The sequence below is a fragment of the Leptopilina heterotoma genome, unplaced genomic scaffold (genome assembly GCF_015476425.1).
Source record: "Leptopilina heterotoma isolate Lh14 unplaced genomic scaffold, ASM1547642v1 Lhet_92, whole genome shotgun sequence".
NCBI classification, from domain to species: Eukaryota; Metazoa; Arthropoda; class Insecta; order Hymenoptera; family Figitidae; genus Leptopilina; species Leptopilina heterotoma.
In genome coordinates this window covers 2367616-2377928 of record NW_025111199.1, presented here as the reverse complement: position 1 = coordinate 2377928, position 10313 = coordinate 2367616, and the positions used below count along the sequence as shown (strand labels likewise).

Genomic DNA, 10313 nt, shown 5'->3' with positions numbered 1-10313 from the left:
CATGGGAATGGCACTTGTGATGGTGCAGAATCTGATCTTAAAAGAGAAACTGTACGGGAAAGTCTATTTTTACCTAAACTGACAGAAGCTATTCTAATTCGTACTTTAGTTGTTTGACGAATATAGTGAATCGTTTCACTGGTTAAATTTAAATTTAATTGAAAACTAACAATTTAATTATTAGTTATTTAATTTAATTTGAATTTAAGTTTGAAACTACGTTTGTTATTTTCTTCAGTAAAGTAGAGCATAGTAGAAAAAGAGGTTTTTAAATTCTAGATTTAAAAATTCTCCAGCCATTCCCTAAATACAGAAAAGTCAATTTTTTGTAATAATTTTACAAGCGAAATTAGTTATAAAGCGATACTCAAAATGACTATAAAGAACATAGATTTTCGAAATAAATAAAAGTAATTTGAACCGTTGAATCGATTTACCATGTTCGTCAAAAAATTCCAAACATAAAAAATGGAAAACCAACAGCAATCACATCGCAAATGTCTCAAAAAGTTTAAGACAAGGGGACCTATTCAAAAAGGACCCAAAATGTGAGAGGCTAGGCCCGGTAAGAAGCAAAGAATTGAAAAGAATTCAAAAGTTGTATTCTTCTTAATAGGTGAATTTACCTTGGAGCTCTATTCCACAGAAACGACCAAAATTTCAGAAAAGTCTATTATTCTGAATTGACTTCACAAAAATATGAAACGCGCATTCAAAAGAATGAGAAAGTACAGCAAATCAGTAGAAATTTCTCTTCCTCTGAATTAACTCACTGCCACTCAAGATTCCACTAGAAAGTGAGGTTAGGTTTCAAAACTTGACTTAAACATTTAACACTTGAAAATTTCTTTCAATAAGAGCATTTTATATTTTATCGTAAGCACGTTGCGTCTTTTATAACCATATTTTCAGTAGTTTTAATATTTAATTTTAATAGTTTAGCTGTTTAGCACTGACATTACAATGAAATTCACACGACGCGAAACATAGCTGTCACTGCGTTTTATTTTAAGACAATAACTACAGGAGCTCTTACAGGCAATTAGAAAAATTAGGTTTTTTTCAAATTGTTTGTCAAAAGTTCTATTCCTTCTAATGCGCTTCTGAATTTCGATGCAGTCAATTGAGAATATAATAAACATTTCAGATTTACTCGTCGAACATTCTAATCTTTTGAATTGACTACCTAGAATCGTTAGCAGTCAATTCAAAAGAATAGAACTTCATATTTTTTTCAAGAACTTGTAATACCATAAAACTTTGCGTATTAGGAAAAATAGAAAATTTGAATTCTTTTCTATCTTCCGATCGACGAGAGCAATAGAGAAGAATTGATTTTTCTGAAATTTTGATGGTTCCCGTGGAATAGAACTCCGAGGTAAATTCGCGTATTCAGAATAATTCAAAATTCTCGTTTTCAAGCATATTTTCTAGACTTTTTTTATTTTACGCTTCTTACCGGGCGGAATTCTTACAAAAGCCTCCCCAAGGAGTGGGAGGCGAGGGGAGTCAACCGCAAAGCATTCTGATTTTAAAAAAGTTTCATATTACTTGAAATTTAAATTTTTTCATTTCATTTTCATAATAAGCAACTAAAAATTATAGTACATCTCGGTGGTGAGACTCCGTTGATACAGTTTCCCTCTCCTCTGTCGGGAAAACCATTACACGGGTGTTCCAGGCAAATGCGATTACATCTAATTTTCAAGTCGTTCTGTAGGCGCAAAATTTTGAAGAATGTTGTAGTTAGATATTGTAAAGAAAAATATTATGTAGAAATTTTCTGAAAACTAAATTGACTGGAAGAAAATATACTTATTTGTATCATAAGTAACAAAAATATTATTTTATTAAATATATTTTACAACAGTAACTTTTGTCATTCGTCGAATTAATTTATAAGAAAACAAACCATTTTGAATCAATTTGATATATAAAATGTCTGTTCATATTTATAACTATAGACTCAGTTTTTTTCATTTTTCAATCTTAAGATGTGATGGTCGTAATATGAGTTTCAACGCAATGACTATACTACATACAAAATTATTTACATCACTCCTCTAATACATTTTTACTATTACGTTAGTTTCGTTAGTATTTGCCCTATGTTTAATTGTTTCTTGAATTTTCTGTATTTGTTCTCGTTCTTATAACAATTACTCATAAAATATAGCACCATAGGTCAATATGACAATTAAATGAATCATTTGAGATAATATATTTTTTCCATTTTATTTAATTATATTTTATTAAAACCATTTTTATGCAGTTAATAAAAATAGATAAAAAAATGTATAAATCAATTATAGATTAACAGCTCAAACATATGAATATTTAAAAGTTATTTTTTTCTATAGGCTTTAAGGTAATTAGAAAATATATTATTATAATAAATATTAATTAACTTTTTAAACACAATTATTGTTAATGGATTTAATAAGCAATAATTAAATACTTACAAAGTATATAGTATAAGCATCAATATTTAAATCATATTCTATATAATTATTTTGAATTTACATAAATATAAACAAAATGAATCAAATCCTAATAATTTGAACCATTTTCCGAATAAATTCCACCTATACATTTATTTTCTAAACCTTTTTGAGAAATAGTTTGATCCAAGGCGAACAAAATATATAATTTACAATAAAAAAATATTTCTACTTAATTAATAACAAACTCGTCAAGTAACAAACCATTTCTCAAAATATAATTAATTAAAGCAGGAGATATACTTTTAATTTGTCAATAAACCTTCTATACTATGCATGTTGGGGTATTAATTTGAAATACTTATTTTTTTATGTTTTTCATCATGTTAGCAAAGTGCAAGAGGCACGCTAATCCAATACTACGTTAAGCTAGATCATCCAATAATATTTTTATGAGTTTTTTAAATATCTTTTTTTAAATAGCATAAGAATTTACTAATGCTTATAACAAACACTTGCAAATGAATTAATGAACTTCACTATAAAATTCATGATAACCTCATAGTGAGCTTTAAACATCGGCCTCACTATAAGCTTGCATTTAAAGTTCACTGTAGTCTTATACAATAAGTTCTCTCAATAAGTTTTCAATACTCATTATAAAATTAATAAAAGATTACTATAAAATATCTTCATTTTTTATCTCTTATAAATCTCTATGAAAAATTGTAGTGATCATGAAATGAATATAAATATTTATGGTCCGATTTTGAAGTAGTTTTAATTAAAATTGTATATATTACAGTAAGCTTTTATTAACTTAACAGTAATATTACTGTAAGTATACATTCGACATAGAGTATAAGTTTACAGCTTGATTTCGATGTACAATGTGTAAAGTAAATTTACTGTATAAGTTTTACTTTTCGTATTATGCGTATTGATAATTCTCTACATCTGAATGAGTTAAAATTGACGATTTTTAAAAATATTATTTCTTTTATAATTTTTTATTAGGGAGGTAAAATGTTAAGGTACCGTCCCATGACGGCGTTAAAGCGTCGGCGTAAAGCAGAAATCGTGCGATAGAAAGAGATGAACAGATATCACGTTCTCACTCTCTCACATGGTTTACGCTTCACGCCGACGCTTTCACGCCATCATGGGACGGTACCTTTACTTTATTTTGTAATAAGACAACAGACGACGTGTATAAAGCCAGTTCAACCCATAGATCCTAGCATCTGAGATTTTTATTGCAGAATGTGAACTCTGGACTATAACTATTTTGCAAGTAAAATAAAATGAAAAAATTTTAGCAAATCGTTTTTTCAAATCTTTTTTTTTGTTCTTCTTAGAAATTAGAAATGGTACAAAAATACTTTAAATTAAAACAGTTTTTCCTTTAAAAGATTTCTTAATTTCATACCTTTGGTTTAAATAGTTTTTTCCAAAATGAAAATTTTGAATTTAAAATTAAATTATTGTTATTTTGAAAATGAGCAAATCACTGGTCCGACTACCATTGTATTAAGGATTTTCGAATCTACCCTGTAATAATATATAACATTAAGTATGAAAATTTTAACTTATTCAGAAGAGAAAAATTATTAATGTAAATTAAAATGTTCAGTGATTAATCAATTCAGAACATATTTAGTAAAAAAATAATTAATTATGCATTTTAGTGACAGTTAAATAATAATAATAATCCGCAGATTTTTGTAATTTGTGTAATTCATTATAATCTAGTCTGATATGAATCAGATGAATGAGATTCTATGTCATAGGTAAAAGTTTTAAATGAGTATCTGTCTGTAATTTACAGACTAAATTATATTGATTATTACAAAAAGTACAATCGATAACTAAAAATTATTTATTTCTCAAATTGTAACGTGTGGTACCTAGTAGTAGAAAAATAATAGAAAAGAGTTGATATTATGATATTGAAAACTGCGCAGTTGTAAATGCTGATCCTAAATGTCGACAAACATTTTTTGTTCATTTAAAAAAAAAATTATTTTGATCATTTAAATACTGGTATAAGTAGATGTACATGAACACGTAGAAGTATCTTATACTAAAAATTTTGCGTACATGATTATTTACGGTTTCATCTATACTTTGACTGATTCAATTTTCTTTGTTCATCGCTTGTCGATTAAATGCAGGAACTGGTGAAAAACAAGTTCATGACAATAAATGTATGTACTTGATGATGAGCTTGTAAAAGAATCTTCACAAGTGAAGAGTTAAAAAAATATAAAATAATTTTTAAACAGAATACAACATATGTGCTAATTGAAATTCTGCTGAATTTATTACTTTTATAGACAAAATAAATGCAAAAAATAAATATTTATTACGATTGAAATTAAAGTTCGAGGTAAAAAATAAAGAAAATTACTCGAATAGCTTGTATAATTAACAACTCTGTGAGCACTGGGACATGGAATGTCTTTATGACCTTTATGTTCGTTCGAAAGAAACCCAAAAGAGATCCTATGTCCCAAGGATGTCTCTATGAAATAAGATTTCTTTTAGACTTCTTTTGAACCGATATAGACATCTTAAGGATGCCATAAAGTTATCCCATGTCACACTGCCGATGGAGAACTTCTACTTAATAAAAAATTCGTCTATTAAAATAAATTAAATGCATTGGACAACAAGGTTAGAATATAAATAATACTTTGACAACTGTTTTAGATAAAAAATTAATTCTTTTCTACTTTAACCTTTATCATCGGTACCATTGAATCACAAAATTATTTTGTAATTTAAAATTATAAAAAAGGACCTGAAAATAAAATAAAAAAAAGGTCTAGTCTGTCTAGTTAACTTTAAATTGATAAGTCATATATTAGAGTATTTTTCTACTTAGAATAACGGCAATTTAAAACTAATTGTTTAAGGAATTGATATAAAATAGTTCCGTAAACGGTTTACAAATTTTTAGTGTATCAATTATTTAAATATTATTGAACTACAGATTTCTAGAGGCCATTATGCATCTATTTTCAATAAAAAAGATATAAATTTAAAAAAAAATTTCATGTGCACGTTGCACCTTATTCTATATAAGCATTTTATAAATCATTGAGGTGGGAGTCATTAACTAAACATAATTTTTCCGAATTCTATAATATGTAAAATTTTGAAGTTAAGTGAAGTTAAATTAAGTGATGTTATGAATGGCATTATCGATATATGTTGTAATTGTTAAGTTCTCTTCGACCGTTATTATATTTATTGGTTTATTGCGAACTTATTGAGATCAGTTATAGGAAGACTCAATAGGAAGTGGTGGTGTGATTGGAGGTAAGTGATCACCACAAGTTGGGAAGTTTGGTGGAACTGGAGGTAAATCTGCATGCGTTCCAACATGCAGAATTAAATTCATACCAATGACGATGTGGAAGAGAAAATGGCAATGGAAAAGCCAATATCCTGCAAGAATAATAAAAAGTACGTTAATTTTTATACATTTCATTAAAAATAATTTAACAAGCAAATATATTTAAAAAATTTAAATTAAAATAATATTAGCTTAAATAGAAGTTTTGAAAATAACTTTATAGAAAATATATAAAGCATACAAAATTCCGATTATCATCTATATATATTTCTGAGTGTCTCTCAGATATATGATTATCTTAACGTACTTGAAGATCAAAGATAGATCTTTTTCCTGACTCTCGTGTGGTATTACCTGTTAATATAATGAACGTTCTATTTAATACAATCTGTATTTAAAAAATATAATTACCTGGATTATCTGCTCTAAATCTAAACACAACGTATCCGTTATTTGGAACTGCTATAGTGTCCTTTGCCGGAGGTAAATTGAATTCACGATGTAGAAGACCTCGTCTGTCAAGATCAAGGGCATGCTTCAAATTGATTTTCTTAACATTTCTATCTGGTGAACGACCCATTCCAATTACATTGAAAGCATAACCATGCAAATGGAAAGGATGAGACAAATTTGGCTGTTGAACTGTAATATTTAAATGTGTTATATTAATTTAAATGAAGAAGTGTACAAATTTATAAATCAAACTATTTAGAGGTCAATTAAAGGCCGAAAATAAAAAATCTGATGTTTAAACATTTATGTTCCTAATGTACACATTATGTTTAACCATTGTCTTATCAATAATAAAATTAAATATATTATACAAATTACAAACCTTCATCTACAAGAACAACTTCAACAATTGCATTGTATGGGATATCAACTTTATGTGTGCACATGCAGTTAGCTCCACAGTCAGCTGGTCTATTGTCTCCATTACAAAACTGTTCTGGTGGAATATCGTCAATTTGAGAAATTGGTGGAGCTGGTGGGAAAGTAAATGAAATCTCATCTACAAGAGATATGACATGATCGCCTGATGGAGCAACTGAAATGAAAAACAAAAATATTTAAAACTTCTGTAGTAATTACAATAAATGTTTATGCCTATAAGGACTTTTAGTGTTGTTGATCAGAAACATGACTACAGAAATTTAATATCAATAACCAAGAATATTCTATAATTCTCTTTAATTAACAAAGTGCTTTGAAGTCTTTTTGTAGTCACAAACTCCAACTATGCACAAAATTAGTTTATCTCTGAAATAGAGATAGAAATTTTTAAGTACTATTATAAAACATAAATTCCCTTCGTCTTATATTCTTGAACACTATCAAAAATAGTAAGTATGTTCATTTTGTAGCATAAAACACATGAGAAAGATGAAATAAAATTACATACCTAAGTATCGGTTGTATGTATTAGGTTGGAAGACTTCTTCTGGTCTGTAAAACAGAAAACGGAAAGGCAAGAATATTTTAACATCTGGTCGAGCTTGAAGAATTCCTTTATCAATATGATGTGCATTTTTCAGTTGATTAATGCAAATCGCATCTTCTCGTGGTTGGTTACAAATAGCATCCAATGGATTGAGAACCTGTAATAAAATTTCAGCTTATTACTAAAATGAAATTTAAAATGATGCTTGAAAATATGAATTGAAACATGATATTTTTGTTTTTATTGTCAATGCTATGTAATAAATGAATAATTGCAGTTTTTCAAATTAATACTGTCACCACAGAAAATGTGGGTTTGAATAGTTTCCAAGAAAGGCTTATAACTGCTCAAAAGGAAGAAAATGAATCCAATATTAATGTAGAAAGTCTACTATATGGTGCAGGCTTAGCAGATTAAGCTTAAGTGCACGTTTATAAGTTTTTACTTTTCGAAACTTTAAACGCATTTTTCTCGAAATTTCGTTTGAAGATAAAAATCATCTAATGTCTCTTACGTTAATTATATTTACAGTAGGACCTTTCAATAGTGCAGTCGTCGGGAATATTGTGCACTGTTCGAAGCAAGCAAAAACTAAAATATTCAGGTCCGTGTCAAGAAAATTAAGGGTCCCCCACTACTAAATACCGGGCACCACTAAATTATACTAAATAATCAAATGAGCGACGGCACTGTATTTGACATCACAGATTCCCTTTCCCTTTACCCCCCGAAACCCCTTGTCTACTCAACTCACTAATGACTGCACTGTTCAGAACTGCACTATTGAAAGATCCTACTGTAATATTTTATGGTCTCTGTCATTTTTTTGTTATGCAAGACCTACAGATTTCATCGAACAAGTATTCTCTAAACAAAGTAGGATAAATAAAAAATAAATTAAACAATTCAGCAGAGAATAAAATGAATTGTTTCTTTTATTGAAATACTTACAATGCCTTGAGGTAGACCTAAATCGTAGGTTGGAGGTTGTCCTGATGGTTGATACGGACCTCTTGCGTATCTTAAAATTCCTAACTGTTGTGCTCTTTTAATTCCACACTCTCCAAGTCCACGAAGCTGAATCCAGTAAGCTCCAGCTGGTTGGTCAGCACTAACAATGAAATCGTACCGTTCACCTAAGTAAAGAGAAATATGAGTATATAAATAATTTAAAATATTAGAATATCATTGACAATATATTGACAATAAAGATTAATTAGCTTTATCACAGAAAATTTTAAAATAAATTCTTCTGTGATTAAAAACATTAAAATATTAGAATATTTAGTAATGACATTTATGAGCCATTACTTTCTGCCTCGTCCCGGCCGAAAAACATTTTGCCAGATAATACGAATGAACCCTAGGTGTAAATTTTCATATTAATATTAGGACCATCAGCGGATATCACAGTATAAATTCAGTGCAAACTGTTCTGCGGAAAATTGGTAGCAGAAAGTTTATTATTGGTTTAGATGCGAATGCTGTATCACCTTTGTGATGCAGCAATACTGAATATGCTGATACCAGAAGAGAACAGTTGGAGGCATTCACCTCGAAACGGGATTTTTATGCGGTAGGTGGCTCCGGAAACCTCTGTACATATAAAGGGTGTAGTAGGAATATCGACTTAGCTTTAGTTGATTCCTATTTTATTAACAAAACACATAAAAACCACTATGATTGATGATATCGAATCCAGCAATCATAGAGCGCTGGTTAATGTCTTTGGGAGTCTGCCTATGCCCGAGAAAAACAATATGCTTCGATTTATCATTAAATATGAGAAATGGAGTGAGTTTAAATCAGGCCTGTAAATTAAAACTAATTGCCATACGACTGATTATCCTATACACCTATAGGAGAGACACCTTGCTGAGTGTTCTATCGACACTCATCAAGGTCCTGGAAAAACGTTTTAAGGTTTCTCTTGCTCCTTGGTTAAATCACCAACTTCACTCATCTGAAAAGCAATTTGGCTTTAGAAAAGGCAAATCAACTGTGGATGCCATTGTTGATATGCAGAAGATGGTTGAGGAGCCCTTTTTGATATCACGGGAGAATTTGATAATGTGAAGTGGGACACAGTGTTGTCTCAATTGAGAGAAAGGAACTGTGAAGTTAGCTTATACAGACTTGTAACCAGCTTGGACCTGAATTCTGGAATCTGACAATGTATATCTCATTGAAAAGACACCAGGGCATATGTATCAAAGAGGTGGCCTATACGGATGACTTAGTAGCTTTGACTTATTATTCAAGGCCAATGCAGGAGGGAACTGGAGTGGTTGGCGCAGGAGTGTAGACATACTACAAGATTGGTGTGTCGAGCAGGGCAAAAATAAATGAATTAAAAATAATTAATAAGCATCTGGAAAATATAAATACTAGTGTACTTCAACATTTAAAAACGAATATTGTTAAAGAATGTGTTGATGTTAAAAAAAGTTGAAGAATTATCATATAAATGTGGAAATCCCGATATTGCAGCTGCAGATGCATTGGGTGATCCAAATGCAATGGTAAATGATTATAACATCTTTTAGAAGATTTTTAAACATGTACTGTTTGTTCTTAATATCGAATGTTTCTTTTGTAGGTTATGTTTGCTGGCGTAAAAATAAATGATGCTTTGTTAACAAAGGCTAAAGACGCAAAGATATGTTTGCGAGTTACTTATCTCTCTCAGGGTTATTGGTTACATTTTTTAGTTGAAAATATGATCAATAAATTTTGAAATATTTTTGGTTTTCAGTTATAATTGACAAACTTGAAGATGATTCGAATTTAAAAATTACCGATGTTGTACAACATTTAAATAACAGTCAATACATTAGAAAATATATTCTAGATGCTCCTAAAAGCTTACGCGCGCAGTCTTCAAAGAGTAAGAAATTGATTAAAATTAGTAATTTAACAAAATTATAATTTTTATTTTTAAATTTTATTTGTTATATTACTTCTGACAAACTATCGCCCAAAAAATATTTTTTTATACCACATGCACAAAAATGGCGCTTTTAGATAGTTGACGACAGGAAGTAAAGTCACTCATTTGTTCGACCGTATG

General features: G+C 29.4%; 1 protein-coding gene across 1 annotated transcript in view; it reads right to left on the bottom strand.

Annotated features, from left to right (window-relative positions):
* Positions 1-1866: 1866 nt before the first annotated feature.
* Positions 1867-10313, bottom strand: part of LOC122511957 (laccase-5-like) — a 77939-nt gene continuing 69492 nt past the window's right edge. Inside the window, exons 6-10 of the mRNA XM_043627534.1 lie at positions 8195-8379; positions 7205-7400; positions 6638-6850; positions 6214-6444; positions 1867-5894 (exon numbers count right to left, since the gene is read on the bottom strand). Of these exons, the coding sequence (XP_043483469.1) occupies positions 5722-5894; positions 6214-6444; positions 6638-6850; positions 7205-7400; positions 8195-8379 (998 nt within the window). The 3' untranslated portion in view covers positions 1867-5721. The remainder of the gene's footprint in view (positions 5895-6213; positions 6445-6637; positions 6851-7204; positions 7401-8194; positions 8380-10313) is intronic.